At 39.9% G+C, this 19,405-nt stretch overlaps 1 protein-coding gene across 1 annotated transcript; it reads right to left on the bottom strand.

Annotated features, from left to right (window-relative positions):
- Positions 1–236: 236 nt before the first annotated feature.
- LOC148216615 (F-box and WD repeat domain containing protein 10B-like) lies at positions 237–19,010 on the bottom strand. Its single transcript, XM_088133698.1, is given in 10 exon segments — positions 237–352; positions 1,405–1,561; positions 3,086–3,234; positions 4,154–4,275; positions 4,522–4,725; positions 7,406–7,531; positions 8,105–8,208; positions 9,514–9,641; positions 10,524–10,727; positions 18,188–19,010. Coding segments are annotated over 10 exon segments (1,851 nt in total). The 5' UTR covers positions 18,729–19,010.
- Between the last annotated feature and the right edge of the window lie 395 nt (positions 19,011–19,405).

Here is a 19,405-nt window from a genome sequence, read left to right as displayed (position 1 = left end):
TGGATGTAAAATTTCAGATAATGTTTGGAGGTGGCACAGTCACCTCCCTAATTCGCAGAAGGAGAAGGAGATATAGCACAATCAGACTTGCAAGATTGATGTCAGCCCCACTAGGTAGACCAGGTCATGAAATCAACTCCACGGGACGGCTAAAACTACTTTTATTGACATTGGCCATAATAACAGAATCTTTCAAGTCTGATTGTGCTAATTCCCTAATTCACTGAGATACAGGTCTACGTGAGCCACGTCCAAATGTTATCTGGATGTTCTGGACTTGAGAAATGATTTAGTACCTTTTGCTTAGGCAATGGAACCTGCATATCTCTGTCAAAGTCATCTTCCTTACTCTCTACACAACACATGTGAACAGTTAAAATTCACATTCCTTTAGGTGCCATCTATAACTCTGGGCTGCCCAGAATCTGCTTGGAGTCCAGTTCTGATCTTCCAAGTCTGATCTTCCAAGTTCATCCTTGCTTCCTTTGTGAGCAGCCCTCCAGTTACCATCCAGACTCAGTATTTTGAACTTAAAAATGTTCAAAGTCACTTGTCCTCACAAATCATTCTAAGAAGAAAAATGATTGGACTACTAAGAAAGTAACTCCAAAGAAAAAATTGGAATGTCTAGAGTGAAAAAATAAATACCAAAACAAAGTCTGAGCATTAAGGCATTAATTACACATTATGTGGGCTGAATAGGGAGCTGCCTGAATTAGGGACTTATATTGGTTTCAGACCTGTGTTCCAGTGGGATCTTATTCTAAACACTAACAAAAGGAACGATCAGAGTAATGAGGAAGTGGGATGCAGAGAAGAGGAAATTAGATGGGGCCTAGTCAGTAACCTATTGCCTTCCCAGGCTGAAGCAAGTGATGACAGATTAAAAGAGAAATATTATCTCCTTCCTGTTTGGAAACCAGTTAGTTATCCACATTATGTGAGCTGTTTAAGTGTGAAGTGGCAGACAAGGAGAGACTGGTACATTCTCCCTCAGCTTTCCTAGTAAAGCTATCTATATCTATTTTGTAATATGTATGTACTGGCCATGACCTCCATCTGCTTTCTGAGAAGACCTATGAATCCAGGAACACTCCCAGTTTGCAGGCCTCCTCTTCCAGGGACAGCAGAACCATATTCAGAGTCAGGATTGGCATAATCCTCGAATCAGCTGGCTTCTGAATTAACAGCGGAGCCGCTTCCTGTTTTTCCCATCTGGTTCCAGCCTCCAGTCTCTGGGACACGACCTTGATTGCATCTCCTGTTCAGCCAGGATGGAGACGTGCAACTGGGATGATACCTTCCCTCATACCAGCAGAATATCTCTCCCAGTGCTTTCAAAGAACAAACTGGTTCTTTAATAGAGTGATTGGTGAAATGTAAAATACAAAATGTATTTTATACCAAACAATACCTACATGGGGTGTCTGAAAGCCATTAAACATCACTTGTGTTTTCCCAGCATGCTCCATGCCAAAATATATCCATCACTGCTTTCGGTCACAAGATGCCACTCATCATATGTCAAACATTTTACAGGACCTAGGTGACCTTCTAAAACCTGTAAAAAACAAGGAGAAGGAGAAGGAGAAGGAGAAGGAGAAGGAGAAGGAGAAGGAGAAGGAGAAGGAGAAGGAGAAGGAGAAGGAGAAGGAGAAGGAGAAGGAGAAGGAGAAAGGCTTGTTTTTGTGGGCTTTTGATATACTTTCAGGCATCCTTTGATTGTGGCTAATTGTTTGCTTTGCCAATAAATCTTACAGCTAAAAGTGTGAAAGGTTTTCCATGGATTTCTCTTGTTAAACCAAAAAGAAAAATATCACTAAAGCTAGGTTCTTTGTTGGATTGGAAAATAAGCAAGATAGTATTGCTTTTTCCTACTCAAAGAGAAGAAAATAGGAAGTATTTTTAAGGTTTGAATGATTACTATTTATTGTGTGTTAAATTTAATTGGACGTTCACTGTACAAAACAAAAAATATTAGACATAATAAGATAATAACCCAGTAGTAACCTCTTAAAATGAAATAATAAAGTATACACAGTAATATAAAAATGTCCATAAGTGACTCAATCACATCGTGATGGTCTTTCATATGCAGAGCTGATAAAAAAATATCCCCAGCAGATGTCTCACACATGCTTATTTCTAAGGACCTATACCTTAGAAATAAGTATTATGACCGAGAAGACAAGTCTTGGTGGAGAACAATCAGCCCTCTGGATAGGCTGGGTGGGCACAGAAAAATGTGAAGCATTCCATTCCTTGGTACCTCCATGGAGCAGGGCGGCCTCAACTTTCGCATATTAACCACTGAACTTGTTAGAGAAAAAGTAGAGAAAGTAGTGAAATCCTTTTGATTTCTCTTTGGGCCTGTTTTCAGGCTGCTCTGATCCAGGAATGAAATAATATTGATAATGATAATGATAATTTCTTCTTCTTTTTTCTTTCCCCATTTTTTTTTGGAAATTTAAGGGCTAGTCTTTTGCCCTTACAAAATGTTAATTGTCCAAGATGAAACTTAAAAAACAAAAACCTTTAACCTGTTTTTGATAATCAGCTCATCAAGTTTTTGTTTATTTGGGGATTTTTTTTTTCATTTGTTTGCTTGTTTGAGAACTTTTCCTTTGCTGGAAGAAATAGAGAGGAAACTGTTGATACAGTTCTGAAGGGCCTAATCCTAGATTCTCTTAGGAACCTCCAAAAACTCTACAAACCACAAGATCCCAAGATTATTTCCAAATTTGTGATTATAGCATGTTGTAGAATTATCCAGCCAGGGTTGACCTAAATCACAGTAATGAGGACAGACTTTATACCACTTCAAAGATGGCTGAAGATGCTTAAATCAGTAGTGGAGAATTGGTTCAGGGCTGAGATTAATCTGTCCTTGGCATATCTAATTTATGGCCTGATGCCTAAAAGGGAGTTTGCCCTGAAATATATTTTTAGATTTTTCTGTTTCTTCCACTACTCCTGCCAGCTTGTTCACTACAATTGCACTGCTGGTTGTTTCCCTTAGTTTAAATGTGAGAGAAATTGGGCCAGATTATTTTCCAAGCCCAATGTTGTTTTGGAAGAACCATACCTTGATTAGTACATATGACTCAGCATGCCACACTTTCACAATGCCCTTGTCACAGGAACTCACAATATGAGTGTCATTAATTTTAGCAGCCCAAACATAACCTTTGTGTGTAAAGGTTTTAATACATCGCCCAGTTTTCATGTCCCACACTGTAAGAAACACACGAAGATATAGTAATTTCTCAGTACATCTCTAAGCCTGTTTAGATGAGAAACTGGTGTATCTGCAAAGCCAAATGCTAGTTTCAAGCATAATCTTGATTTCCAACACTCCCTCTGGCTAGCAAACCTTTTGCGGTCACTTAGAGAGGGTGGGTCTTTCAAGCAATTTCCTTTCACATTTGGGGCCTTGGGGAAGTGTTAAGGGGTGAAGTGACTTCCTTAAGCACAAAGCATCCATAACATTTTTCCACCCAGCCCCCCTTCAGAGTAATTTATATTTCAAAGCTTAAGGTACCAGTATCCCTTAAACCCCCACCCCTCACCCACTGCTCAAAGAACAAGGAAAAGAAACACCCTTTGGTCCCACCTAATCTCATGTCTTTTCTCTTCTGTTTTGTTAAGCTAAAGAGAAGAGAAGAGAAGAGAAGAGAAGAGAAGAGTAGAGAAGAGAAGAGAAGAGTAGAGAAGAGAAGAGAAGAGAAGAGAAGAGAAGAGAAGAGCTGTTGAGTTTTCTTCTTATCTCTTGGGGGTGCTATAACATTGGAAAAACAAGAATGTAATTTCACCCTCTGCTGATGAGGGTGGAAGGAGCTGCTTCCTAAAACTCCAGAAAAACTACCATTTTAAAGTAAAAATGAACAAAGCAACATTTTTAAACAAGGGGAAATATGGCCCCACTGACTTTTGGAGTGTGGTTCTCTGCATGGTACGCCAAGCCTAGTGTAGGTCTTGGGCTGAGTACATGCCCCTGATTTATGTTGGGAAAAGTCATGGCTGGTCTGTTATCAGGTGAGCATTATTTCATCGTAGAGCCTACTAGTGACCTTATTTTACAAAATTTAGCATTTTAGCTAAAGTCATTGATTTTTTTCCTACTTCTCAAAGAGGGATTAAAGCTGTTACTCACATTTTGCTGAGTAATCTTTGGATTCAGACACAAATCTGCTTTTGTACACATCCAAGCAAGTGATGCTCCCTTTGTGGCCCATAAACATTTTCACACATGCCCCAGTTTTGATGTTCCACATTCTAAAAAAGGAGTTCGAGAGAATGATAAGCAGACAACTTTACAAACAGGACTAGAACAAGGTAGAATACAACTAGAATAAAATGAGCTGATCCTTGTTGTCTTTTAACATGAGTTCATACTCATGTGCCATGTGTCACTGATGCAGCACCATTCAACCCAAAGAGCAGAAACTAACTTCTGAAAAAGGGAGATTAAACCATCCTGCTGTGAAGAAAGGCTCAGAGCATTAAAACGAAAGCACTCACCTGATACTGAGATCATAGCTGCCACTCAGGAGGAATCCTTTCTGTTCACTGAGATATAACGCTCTAATACTACCAGCGTGACCAGAGAGGACAGGAGGGACATATTTAATCTTCTGTATATCCAGAAAGCAGAATTTTTGATCCAGAGAACCAATGGACAGCATGCTTCCACCACTGTAGTGAATCACTCTGTTGGAATCCCGACTGAAATAGAAAGCAAAACTTGAATTAGGAACCTGATTTGTTTTAACAGACTTAATTTCTGTATTGCCCTTGCCTTGCTTCCACTGGTGGGATCCAAAAAAACCAAAATGCATCATTCCCAGACAAAGGTGCTCCCAAGCAGGGCCTCCAAATGTATCCTCCAACACCTTTGTGAGAAAAATGCCTCCCCTTAAGGGCATGCACCAAACACCAACAATAAATACTGTGTTTCACAGGTTCTACCAAAGATTTTCAGATTGGTCACAGTTCAGCAGAATCACAACTTGGTATGATTTGACTTTCCATATTTTGCTGGGAAAAAAAAACAAACCCAAACCCCATAACAAAACAAAGTAGTAGGATTCAGATCAAGCCTCTGGAACTGCAAATACTGAAATAATCACTAGATGGCAGCACAGATGTACAGACAACTTTATCTCTGTGCTACCATCTGCTGGTGCTCTCAATTTTCATAGCCTATATCTGGTAGCCCTACTCCTAATCTTCCTTGATCTTAAGAATATAACCATTTGCTCTGGGGGTATAGGCATTCTAGCCTAAAAGAATGTGAGGAAGAATTATCTTCAGCCTCTCTCCCCAGATATGGATCTGATGTGGATGAACCACAGTTGGTTGAGGCCATTTAAACTTATGAGGAAAACAGCACCCCCCTTTTCAATAGGCTTTAAACATGTACAGTTTGGATCCCCAAATGGTGCCCAGAGGAAAACAATTTGTCATGTTATTTCTTCCTTGCCAAGCTCCCTGGCGTACCTAATGCTATGCTTTTAAAATTCTTTTAATTAAAAAATAGTCAATTGGAGATCAGGAGGCTGCAGAGGAGAGCACCAACCTTAAGCGTAACCTTATAGACCCCAGAGAAAATCTTGGAAAATAAAATACTGGGCTGCTGTGCTTGAATGCTTTGTTTGCATTCTGACATACAGGTGTACTGTGGCTGGCCATATTGACCATTTTGTGCCTATCACATGTCTTCAAAAGTTCAAATATGCCCACCAGACCAAAATATGCCCACATGGGGAGCTCTGATGTACAGTGTCTTTATTTCAGAAAAGCCTCAGATATTCAGTTTCCTTATATTTATTTATTAAACAAATGTATATGGCTGCCTATCCAACCAATGGAACTCTGGTGTAATGGCATGTGGGGTTGACCTTGGGAGGCTGGGCAAAGCGATGCTGCCAAGAGAACGGTCAGATAAGAGGCAGCATAGCCCGCAGCTGGATACTGGGTAGGGCAAGAGGCTCAGAAGAGACCCTCCCTAGTTTCTCGGGCTGTAAAGGAGATGGGGGGAGAAATGTACTTTCAGACTTGCAAGGTTCTGTCAATGCAGCTTTACAATGAAGTAGAATTAGCTCATCTGGTTGTGTTTCCTATTTGGTCTGCCCCACAAGGCTGACATCAGGGCAGTGAACCAAAGGTAAAAGCATCACACACAATCAAAACCAATTAAAAAATCCGTTTAAAAAAATCTTACCAAAATGGCAGTACACAAATGCCAGGGCTCCATCAACATCCTGGCCCCAATGTCTGAGGGAAAAGCCAGGATCAGAAGGCCACCAGAGTCAGGGCTGTCGGAATCTCCGGGAGGAGGCTGTTCCATAAGGCAGGCACCATGGCAGAGAAAATATACTTCCTGGGACCCACTAGGTGACACTGCTTCACCAAGGAGAACTGGAGCACACCCACTCTGCTAGAACTGGTGGGATGGGCAAAAACCATCAGGGATGGGCAAGATTTAAGTAGGCTTTGTAAATGAATATGTTTTTTGCAAACTTATTAGGAGGAGATATATTGGCTCCAGGAAAGAAGGAGGAAGAAAGTAGTATTTCCAGTTTCCTAGTTTGTTTATTTTCTGTCTGGTCTCTCATCTTTCCGATCTTTTTGCCTTGTTTCACAAAATCGTTTCTTTGCTAGAACCTTAAGACACATTTTAAAACAGCAGGATGCTTATTTGTGAATGAATGTGTCCAGAAATGAATTACTATGCCTTATCTATGGGGTGGATAAAACAAACTTGAAATATACAGTACATGGTTGAGAGACGTGGATATTGGAGGGGAGTTAAGGAAGCTTGATACCAGTTGAGACAGACAATATGATGCTCCAGGACAAGTAATTTCCCAGTTACATCTACTGAATTGGCTGAGCTACCCAAGGACAAACATATAGTATTTATATTCATTTTGTCTTTCAAAAATGTTGCCAGATTATTATTTTTTAATTATTTTAAAGGAAGGAAGGAGAAAGGAGAGGGAAGGTGAAAAATGTTCATTGTCTGCTGCACATTGACATGGAATCACCATAGCAAGAAGGGCCCCTGAAAGACAAGTGAGAGACAGTGTGGTGTACTAGTAAGGTGTTGAACTAAGACTGGGTGATTCTCTCAGCTCAATCTACCTTACAGGATTGCTGTTGTGGGGGTAAAATGAAGGAAGGTCTCCATATAAGCCATCTTGAGCTCTTGGAAGAAATGTGAGATATTTAACATATCAATCTATCAATCAGCCACATCCCAGACCCTTGGAAGGATAGTTCCTTGGACGCAAAAGGTTCCATGTGCTGTAGGGCTATATTTGTGAGGCAGTTCTTGTGGGGGTTTGGTGAGATGAATGAGAACTGGATGAGGGTATGTATGTTCTCTGTCACAGACACATACCTGTCTATTAGAATACGAACATTGTAGCCACTGCAGAAGATATTCCTTTCCTCTAACTTGACAGCCTCTGTCTCTTGGCCATGGTATGCTTTCTGCAAGTATTCAATGTTTTGGTCTTGATATGAACTTTGTTGGAAGTCAAAATCCTTAAAGCAAAGCAAACAGCAATGGTGATAGATAGAAGTGGTGCTGGATCTCTTTCTCTCCCCTCCCCTTCTCCTCCTCAGCAGTTTAACCAGAACAAAGAATATGCATATTCCCATAATTATACATTGACTTTTCTTCCTTTAGAAAGAGAAACAATATAGTTCCAGGGAAGCAAAGCTCTACCTGTCTGTGTTCAAAAGTTTCCATCTGTCACATAGCAGTGATGAATAATTAAATAATGGTAACATTGCCTTGAGACTAACTTGTGCACGGACTCATTCATTTCTGGGCAACAGTACAGAAGTAATTTGCCACTGCCATCTTCCAGGATATCTTTTGACTTCCTGATTTAGTCTGCAGCCCTAGAATTCCCTGGAGTGGTCTCCCATGCAAGTAAAAATGATGTTTATCCAAGCTTAGCTCTCAAGCCCAGGCACAATCCACTAGGCACTGCCACCTATACATGATAACTGCATAAAGTCCTGGAATTGCCCACCGGCCAGTCCATAGAATTCCAGGAATGCAAAGCACCCACAATCTACCTTGAATTGCTTCTTAGTTCTGCTTGGGATGATGTCACCATTTGCTGTGATTTGAGGAATAGCAACCTTTACTATTCTGGCATAGGTGGCAATTGCTCCTTTAGGACATGATCCCTGCAAGAGATAAGCAAAATTGCAAAACCATAATACTTTTCAGGATTCCGTTCCTTAAATAAAGAAGTTGTCCCTGAAATGGTAAATTCAGAATGCTGCAATAGTACAGTACAGGGCTCTTTGTGGAAGGTAAGGAACAGATGTAGAGATGGTTTTGCTCAATATACGGTACTTAGTGGTGCGGGGACATTTCAGCAATGATATCATCTGGAACAATCCATCTAATTTAGAGCAAGAAAATAAGCCATTGAGGAATAAGGTATGGTTGGGGCTTCACAAAGTTTCCCACATCACATTTACTGTAAGAGAGATGGGCAGATTCCTGGGAAATGTATGCCAGTTCAAAGTTCCACGAGCATGTAATCTTGAAATTATAGGCAACTTTTAATCTATAAACTGACATTAATTAAATGCCTTCCCCAGGTTGAAAGCAAGAGCACAAAGGAATTTTGCACAGTCCTGGGTCTTGATAAATATCAGTTTATGTAACCTCCATTTGCACCAGACATAAATATATGCAGGTACGTGTCTCACCCTAACCAAAGAACTTCGCCTTCACTGTTCTCCATTCATACAGTACTGAACCAGTCTGCATGCCCAGTTAGTTTCATTTGCTCCTCAAACAAGTTTTCATCAGTGTACAGGTATGCCAGAATTGCAAGAAGTTTGCTCTTCTTTGACTGTTCTTTCTATTCTAAAGTAGTAAATAAATGGTCCCACAGGGATTATCCTAGACTGTCTCCTCTTGCAGATCCCAAATAGAAAAGTCAACTAGGCTGGCTGTTGACTCTTATTTTATGAGTGGCAATAAAACAGTACCCTCTGCCCCACTTGAAGGGAGCATAATAATTTGAGGGGATAGAGCTGATTGTTGCCTGAGGCAATTGTTTCACTTTGCCTAATGGTAATACCAGTCCTGCAACCACAGTTTCCAGTGTTCATAGGAAGAAGGAAACACCCACTCTAGATAATAGGATCATCAGAAGATCCCAGAATACAAGGCAAGTATTTAATGTTGTAAATGAGTAGAAAGTTCATATGAACAGCAAGTCATTGAACCCTTTCTAGAGTATACACCAATAAGTCAGGCAGATGTTTCCATGGGAAGGCTGTTACAGATGTTAAGCTGGTCAATTGTCAAGCTTAAAAAGCTGCCTTCCCAGATGCAGATAGGAGGAAGAAGAAGAGGACAATAGCTCTAAGCAGAAAGGAAGCTCTCTGGGTCTTGGAAGCAATCACAAGGAAGGAATGTTCTCCACCTACTTCAGTGCTATGGATAAGAGGAAATGAGTCTCCTATACATACCTGGAAAAATGAAATCTGACTTCGGAGGGCGTGATTTGCTACTACATCACACTTAAGTTGTTTGACCAAAAAGTTCCAATGTGGACTTACATAAGCACACTGTGCTAAGGTTTTCAGGTCCAACATTCCTGGAAAATCCGAAAAAGAAGCATATTGATTTTGACCAAAACGCTACTGCATTTCATCAGCTATAGGCTCCATCAGCCCAGCAGGAGAATGGGGTGGTAATTCAGATTGCCAGTATGTTCTCTACTTAGAATAAATTAAAAATGGTTTGATTATAAGCAGAATCCTCCAGGTTATGTGGAGGTTTATGAATGAGCGATAAGGGAGCTAGTTCATTAAACAGACAGCAAACTGCATCATAACTTCTACCTCTGGATCTCTGAGACTTTTGAGCAATAGGGACAAAAACAAATCAGAGATAAACACAATATGCTCCAGATTCTAAATTAAAAATTGGTTCCATCTGCCATCAACAGTTTTAAAACAACAAATGCAACCAGTGAAGGTATCCATCAGTCTTGCAAGTCTGAACAGTCTTCACACTGGGACTCCACATTTCTCAGAGTCAGCCGTGATGGTACTTGATTCTAGAGTATCTTAGGGCTTTTTGCTGAATAGTTGGGCATGTCCACTGAAGAATTCCTAAACCTCCACATAACCTGGATTATTTTCATCTTGGCAAGCTCTCATCCTCTACCCTCTCATCCTCTCACCACTACCCTGTGTTGGACAGCCCTTTTAGTTCTCTGGGTCTGGTAGAAATATTGGACAATTCACTCCCTGCTTTTCCGTCTTCAGGCCACCTCTGATTGCTCTGTTTATCGACCTGCATACCTGTTAACTTTTGAGGAACATGGAGTATCAATAACTTTTCAGAATTGTTTCCCTCAATTAGGAAGCTGGGTTGATTGAATAGGCTCCAGAAAGCAAAGCATCCCACAACTGGGGGCTACAACATAAAGAAGAGAAGCTCTAAAAAGGTTCAGGAGATATGAGATCCTTACTCAAAATGAATTTTGATAAGTGGATGGGCAGATACCGGATGAAGTCTTTGAATTTGTTGGGGGACTGCTGAGGAAAAGCAGGAGAAATGGTTGGGTGCAAAGTCAGTATTGAAAGATAGTCATTATCATTTTGCAGGTCTTGTAGTGCTTTTTTGAAGAGCATATCTGATTGTTTGGACCAAATCTTTTGTAGATGGAGATGACCTGTGGTAAGGATAAAAAACAAAACAAAGCCACAAGCTGTAATTTGCAGTGGCAATAATACATTAACCTGAGCCCAAAGGCAAAACCTGAGTGGTTCATAGATGAACTACCAGAGCCCGCATAGTAAACCAGGGGCAGGAGAGGAAAGCGGCATAGGTCTATACCTCTTAGAAGAGAGGCTGGGGAGGAAAGCAAGCTATCATCCTGTAAAACCTCTGCCAATAAAACAGTGTTTTTTCAAACTTGGCAACTCTAAGATGTGTGGACTTCAGCTCCCAGAATGCTGGCTGAGGAATTCTGGGAGTTGAAGTTCACACATCTTAAAGTTGCCAAGTTTGAAAAATACTGCAAAACACTGTCCAAATCCACAGGATTTACCTCACCTGCCTCCGCTTGTTATCATCCTATGTGAAATCTGTGATAGGGGAACATGAGAGGAATGCTTGTGGGGAGAAGTAAGCTACATAATCCATTTCCCATGCACAGGTTTCACCTCTGCACGTGCAGTAGTCAGCCACTGTGGAACAAGATCTATACAGGTCTTCTGTCTAATCCAAAACTGCATTTCTACTTCCTTATGGAAAGTTCATGCTGAGAAAAATAGAACAAATCCAGGCGTGGTCATAGATGGACCATACTGCGCTGGCCATTCCATCTCCTTTACTCAATGCAAATAAGAGTGTTCTTATGGCTATAAATGCGTTGAAGAAATCTGCATGTTCAAAGTGACTTTTTTTTTTTTTAATAATTTTTTTATTTTTTACAACAAACACAAACAAACAATAACATAAAAAGCATAAAAAAAAACCATCTTCCATTTTAAACCGTGTGTCAGCCAGTTACCGATCATTTGTGCCATCCTTTCATAATCTTCACTCATCATTTATATAGAATCTCATGTCATCTATCCAACACATATTTATATATTTATCAGTTATCAATTATTATTCATTTGTTACTAGTCTATAACACCAGCTTTCATAATAAGATTTATATCATTTTTATCCATTGATTATATATATAATATATATAATATATATATATATTATAATTTATATCAGTTTGTCAAGTTTCTATTATATAATTTGCTGATCTATTACATTACTATATCTTTTCATCCAACCATTGATAAAACAAATCCCATATCATATAGAATTGTTTATCTTCTTGCTCTCTAATTTCAAATGTTAATTTACTCATCTCTGCACATTCCATAATTTTCTTAATGACTTCCTCCTGCATAGGTACTTTTTCATTTTTCCAGTTTTTAGCAAATACAATTCTAGTCGCTGTCAGAACATTTACAATCAAATATTTCAGTTCTTTACTATATGTTTCAGGTATAATTCCTAATAGGAATGTCTCTGGTTTAAAGTCTATATGTTGTTTTATCATTTTTTCCAACCATGTGTGGATTTTAATCCAATATCTTTTAGCTTCTGGGCATGTCCACCACATATGGTAGTATGTACCGGGCTTCTGATGACACTTCCAACATTTATCAGACTTGTTCTTGTACATTCTCGCAATCCTTGCTGGAGGTAAATGCCACCTGTAAAACATCTTATACAAGTTTTCTTTATATGCAGTTGACATTGTCATTTTATAGTTTTGAGACCATAATTTTTGCCACTTCTCTAAATCAATTCCGTATCCAAAATTTTTCCCCCATGCAATCATTGTATCTTTAACCTGTTCTTCCTCCATCTTAAATTCTAGTAAATGTCCATAAAGTTTTTTAATCACCTTTTCATCAGTACCCATCAAAATTTTATCTAAAACAGTCAGCTCATCATAAATACCTTCTGCTTTAAAATCTTTATTGAATCTAGATTGTATTTGCAAATATGAAAACCAGTTCATTTTTATACCTTGTTCTTCCAACGCTTGCATAGTTTTAAGTTCACCCTTTTCATTCAATATCTCAGTATATCTAACTGTTTGTTCCTTTTTATATGTTATTGAATAAGAAAAGGCTTCAATAGTGGATATCCAACGTGGAACTTTTAAATAATATTGTCTTCTTGTCTTCTCCCAGTTTAAAAGCAATGCCTCTCGAATATAGTATATGCCTTCTAAAGTAGCCCTGTGTTTTCGTTCCCTTATACCATAAGAAAGCATGCCAGCCCAACAACAGGTCATGTCCCTCTAAGGTCAATAGTCTATTATTTCTTAAAGTTATCCAGTCCTTTACCCACATCAGATTTGTCGCCTGGTAGTATAATTCCCAATTAAGCAAGGCAAACCCACCTCTTACTCTTGCATCTTGTAGTAATTTAAGCTTTATTCTTGCCTTTTTACCCTGCCAGATGTATTTCAATACAATTTTATTTAAATCATCAAAAAACTCTTTCCCTAAACGAATTGGAATTGTCTGGAATAGATATAACATCCTAGGCAATATATTCATCTTAATAGTGGATATTCTCCCAGTCATTGATAATTGTAAATTCTCCCATTTTGTCAGATCTATTGCAATCTGACGTTTAAGTTTAACATAATTATCCTCCTTCAATGTACTACATCTTGGTGTAATATATATCCCTAGGTATTTAACCCTGTTTGTGACCTGTATTTCCAAGACTTCTTCCAATTCTTTCTTTTGCCTTGCTAGCATATTCTTTGTTAATATCTTTGTTTTATCTTTATTTATTTTTAATCCTGCTACTTTTCCATATTCTTCTATCTTTTCAATTAATTTAGGTGCTGTTTCCGATGGGTCCTCTAGTATAAATACTAGGTCATCTGCGAAGGCTTGCAATTTGTACTCTTCCTTTTTGATCTTCATTCCTTTTATTTCTTTCTCTTCTCTTATATTCCTGTTCAACACTTCTAATGTTAAGACAAACAACAAGGGCGATAGTGGACAGCCTTGTCTCGTCCCTTTTGTTATGTCTATCTGTTCTGTTAAATCTCCATTTATCATGATTTTTGCGGTCTGCTTATGATATATTGTTTCAATGGCTTGGGTAAATTTTCTACCAAAGCCCATTTGTTCCAATTGCAATAGCATAAATCGCCAATTCACGTTGTCAAAGGCTTTTTGTGCGTCTAAGAATATCAAGGCCATTTGCTTTTCAGGGTGTGCCTCATAGTATTCCAGTGTGTCCAGAATTACTCTCATGTTGTCTTTAATTTGTCTCTTTGGCAAAAATCCGTTTTGATCAGCATGGATAAAATTATTTAAATATCTTTTTAGTCTTTCTGCCAATACTGAAGCAAAAATTTTATAATCTGAATTTAATAAAGATATAGGTCTATAATTTTTAACCTGTTGTGGGTCAGTGTCCTCCTTTGGTATAAGTGTGATGTATGCTTCAGTCCATGTTTGGGGTGGAATTTTACAAAACCTTCCAGGACATATTGAGCCTTCAACTATTGGAAGTTATGAATGAGGTTATGACAAAGAAGAGGATACCCCAAACATGGGCATGTTCAAAGTGACTTATATTACATATTATATATACTGTATATAAAAATCAAAGAATACCAAATACACTGCTTGCTTTTGAGGGAAGCTGGTTTTCAGCCACTGGAGAAAGAAGAGCAGACTTCAGAGGGACCAGAGGATGCGTGTCAGATTTGCTCTGCATTACATCTTCTTCTTGGGTCTCCTCTGTCACAGATTGAAAGATGACAATAATTGAGTAGGAACAAAATGAAAGTGAAAACAGAACAATTTCACAAAATATGGTTCTAGATGGGAAGACAGGAGCAACCGACCTCTTGTTTTTCAGCGCTCCCGCCAAGATTGGGCTACAAGTAGAAATAAACAACCAGGTACCCTTCACATATTCTGGATCCCAACTGTCAACCCCATACAGCATGACCAATGTCAAGAAACTGTGGAGGCATAATCCAGCTGTGGAGGTTGCCAGGTGATCTAGAGCAGCACTCAAACACTTGAGACAGTATACTGGCATTAATTCTTCTGAAACTGAGATATGTGCCCTAGTTTAATTGGCATTTGAGCTTTTTAAAGCTCTTTGATGGCTTGCAGCAGAATATTGCAATAAAAATGTGGACTGGATAGAAGGAAAGAGAATAAGTTACAGTACCTGTGATACATACAAGGCAAAAGAGCACCATTCTCCCTTCCCTAGCAGAGACTTATGTGGCGTGATCTCTTATCTCTGTACAGTAGAAAGATATGCAGAATCTTTAGAACCAGGAAAGATGGTCCAGGAGAGCTGGGATTCTCTTTCAGGTAGGACTTTTTCTAAAATACCTGAGACAACTATCTCCCTCCCCATTTCTTTCTGGAAGGTTCTAGAATGCCCATTGGCTCCGGAACGTTCAAGGATGCTTTACAGTCCTTTGGCTCCTTCTCTTCTTCGGAAACTGTTCTTGCTTCTGAAATAATCAGATTCCATCTTGTCCTGTTTTCAGCACTGTTAGAAGCAATATGAAATGTGCTTTTTACTATTCTATTATTGTTACAACATTTCCTCTTTACTATTACCGTACTTCACTCTATAGTATTACTATTATATAGCAATGATTTCTTCTTATACAACCTATTCTGCCTTAGTTCCTCTCTGTGGGGTTTCTTCTATTTTTTCTCCTCTGTTCATGGCCAGTGTGTAGAGCTCTTGCTCCTTTCCACATTGTGCTTTGCCTTGCTGGGCCTCCATACTTCTTCCTCTGGACCATCCACTCCCTCTGCAGGGAAAACACCTTCTCTCCCTTGGCTGCTGAGCTCAATTGGCTGGCGGGTGCAGAGCTCCAAAACACGCATCTCCTCCGTTCTCCTCCCACACCCGCGTCCTCTGCCTGCTGTCGCTGAGGGAAAGGCTCAATGGGAGGGAGAGAAGGCAGCACAGGTGCCTGCCATGTTGTTCCAGCAGCTGCTCTTCCTCAGTTAGACCCGTGGCAGGGGAGGAAAGGCTTACATTTCCCTTCCTTAATGCGCTACCACTTATTTGCCCTGGGGCAGCTCTTTGCAGTTTAAAAATGCATTTAGCATTGTCTAGTTTTGCCCTAGCTGGTGTGTGCCTTTTAAAACCTTCTCAGAAAGATTTATAGCTATTTGCATATTTTAACTCCCAGGATATTTCTCTTAAGACTCTTTCCTTTTGCTTGTCCTCACAGGCTGCATGTTATGAAGCTGCTTCATTCTCGCAGCTTTACTCTTGATTCTTTTGAATTTGCCAGCTTCCTTCGAAAACTCTGATGTGTGACCCCTTGGGATCTTGAAGGTTGGAAATGACCCTGCTCTGAAGGTATATCTTACAACAATCTAATTAATGTTTAGCAGTATCACAAAATGTCGTCATTCTCTGCGTTTCGTTTGTTTTCTGCGTACTCTTTATGCTTTGCTTATGGCACCATACTCAGCCTCGACTTGCGATTGGACATATGGCAGGAAATAGAAAAAGGGTTGAGCTCACACCGGAATAGTCTGGCACAAGTCCCCTCATTGGAGTTTGAACAAACAGGCCATTTGCTTAGCTTACTATCCTTGCTCTCACAGTATTTCAGGGCTCAAAAATTATGTACACAAGAATGCACATGTTTGGAACAGTGACATGACAAGATGCATATTTTGAGGAAAAAGTTATATTTGGTGTATGTCTTAAGGAATGCTGAATACAAGATGCCTACAAAATATGGGAGGGAAGTTGCATGTGAAAATGATATGAATGTTCTTGCATTTCTACATCACTTTTGAGACTTAGCAGTAGGATACATATAACCTTCTCAGCGACTGGATAGAAATCAAGGGTTCCCAACGTATCTGGACTGGTGAGCACCTCAACGATTGTGAGCAGACTTCGAAAATGGCTGCTCTAGGTAATGGTACTCCCATTAACTAAGCATGGCTGTGGGGAGAAGTAACTAGTTACAAAGCCCCAATTGGTTAGAGTGCTACCTGCCCCTCCCCCCTTCTAGCTCTTCTGTACACAGCGAGTGTTTTCTCCTCCTCCTCTTCTTACCTCTGTCCCTTTCCTGAGCAGGTAGGCACATCTACAAATCAACAAGCTCATTATTTTTAGGTGGGGTCCATTTTGTTTTGCAACATGCCAGCCTCCCTTTTCTTTTTAATTAACTTTTTAAAGCTGCCAGGAGATGACCATGGACACACTGGCACTGCTTAATTACCATACTGGGGACCCAATATAGAATGACCTATATGTTCCTATTTGACACATTCTCTCTAATATGCGTGTGAAGCATGATGGACATCCTCTATGCCTCAGTGAGCAGCTCATGCTTATATAAACTATCAATTTATTGTGAATGGATTACATTTAGTATGAGTGGGGCACACATGCAAAAGCATTTATGCACCTAATTTGAAAGCTGAAGTTGTATGAAGAATGGATGAATATGAAATCGCACTGCATCAAAACTTATATATTAGAAACTACACCTGGTGGGCCAGTCACGCCCTTTACTACCTGTAGAGAAAAAGGCCCTATTGACAGTGACTCACACCTTTGTCACCTCCTATATAGAGTACTGTAATGCACTGTACCTGGAACTGCTTGTGAAAGCTACTTGGAAGCCGCAGTTGGTGCAAAATCCAGCAATTCACTTGTTGGCGGGTGAGAAGTATAACTTGCATGTCACATTGGAGCTGCAGGCTCTGCATTGGTTGCCAGTAGGCCCTACACTCTGGAACAGCCTCTCTCCAGGAGGTCCAGATTCTACCCTCCCTCCCAATATTTAGGAAGGTGGTAAAAATGGAGTTCAGGATAGCTTGTAAGGGTTAGGTGTTATCAATCGGAGATCCCTGCATTAGTGTAATTTTAATAATTCGAGGCAATACTGCATAAAGCCTCTAATGCTGGGAAAAGTAGAAGGAAAGAGAAGAAGAGGGCAACTAGTAGCAAGGAGGATGGACTCAGTTATAGTGGTGATGGGTGCACCATTGGGAGACTTGAAAGACCAGGTAAGGGATAGATCATAATGGAGAAAATCTACCTATGTGGTCACTAGGAGTTGAAAACAACTTGATGGCACATAATCAATCAATGCATTTTAATTTTATTTTTTATTATGTTTTATGCTTTATACTACCAGGAGTCTGGTGGGAGTGTGGTGTTATAAAAATTAAGAACATAAATAATTATTAGTGGTATCACTATACCACAGTATAATTTACTTTTTAATAACTCTGTGACCTTATGCTGCAGTCACATTATATTTATACCTACTTACCCTGGAATAACTCCTTTTGCATTCAGTGTATGTTTTCCCTGAATAGCAGGTACAGGATTGTCCTCTAAGCATCATACTCTGCAGCACTGCAAGCCAACTGATGAACACCACCAGATCATCAGATACTTTGGGGGATGAAAACTGGGACAGTCCCTTGGATTTTAATTAAACTTCAGTGGTTGAATATCAACAACTAAAATTTTGGCCCACTACCCCCCCCTCCAAATATCAATTCAGTGCCTGGCTGGATGTGAGAAATAGCACCTGCAGTTCTGTCTATACATTGCAATGTTTACCTTTTCCCATCTTTTCGGACAAGATGCTCTCATGTTCACTTAAGAGGATACGAATCAGAGTAGCAGCCATCAGCAGCAACTGTGAGTCACACGTTTGTAGCAAAAGTAGTGTGTAGTTTGCTTTGGTCCAGAAACAGGCATCTAAGAACCATTTCCAAAGGTCTGCCATGGATTGTGCCAGTTTCTCTGGATTCATTGCCCGATCCAGAGTAGAAGAGGCTGTGAAGGTGGAGCTGATGCAGGAATGGGAATAAGCAAAATCCTTGGTATCGGTAGACTGCAGGAGGTTCCATGTGTATTTCAGGAGGTCGTGACTTTGGAATCGGTTGACAATCCCCACCAAGAACTTCCTCTGAGTTGCTTGGCTAGCCTGCACAAACCACTCTCGGGTGGAAAAAATCTTCCAGGACAGGATGCAGGATTTGCAGCGATAGCAAACAGGAACCAAGTCTGTTTGCTTCTCACACCTTAGGTCTGGGGTATACTCTAACTTATAGTCTAGGATATCTGGCTCAACCTCCTCAAAAGACTGGGTCTTCATTACAGCAATTGCTGTTTCACAAAAGAAGTCACTAACCGGGTCAACTGGTAAAACACAACCAGCCTCATAATCGCCCCTTGCCTAACTCTCACGCTACGCCTAGCAGCAGCAGGCCAAAACGGTTAACAAGAGCCGCAGCCCGGCTTCTGTTGGTGGAACTCTTTAAAAAAAAAAACAACTCCTAGGAGACCCAGTGGCTACCGTAATCCTCCTAAAATGTGCCCATGTAGAAACTTCTCTAGTTAGCATACCATGTAAATTCCACTAGACAAAGCACATCGAGGCATTAATAGAAAGCAGTAAAGAGAATTACACAACGATCAGCTTCAGAATTTAACACTGAGTATAAATGTCAGATAGTTGAGCAAGATTAAAAAGTATCTTGGTATTTTTGAAATCCTGAAATCCTGGATGCAGAAGTTGTGGAAAATCAAACAAATGTCTCATTTTCTCTAAACACAGAGAAGCTGTTTCTTGAACAGAAGGAGAAGCATATTTAACAGAGTCATTTTTTGCTCCCTCTATCACATTCATTTCATGCTTTTTCCAAAGCAAACCAGAAACAAACAAAACAAAATTTTCTCAAATTTATGGCTTGATTGTGCCAAGGATTCAAGATTCAGCCCTACCTCCTTGAAATATTTGAGTTTCAGAAAAGTCTTCCTTGCCTCCGTTTA

This window comes from Python bivittatus, unplaced genomic scaffold (assembly GCF_059951505.1).
Source record: "Python bivittatus isolate LINGU-HERP-01145 unplaced genomic scaffold, Pbiv_v1 ctg000080_np1212, whole genome shotgun sequence".
Taxonomy (NCBI): domain Eukaryota; kingdom Metazoa; phylum Chordata; class Lepidosauria; order Squamata; family Pythonidae; genus Python; species Python bivittatus.
This window is presented reverse-complemented; position numbering and strand designations above follow the sequence as displayed.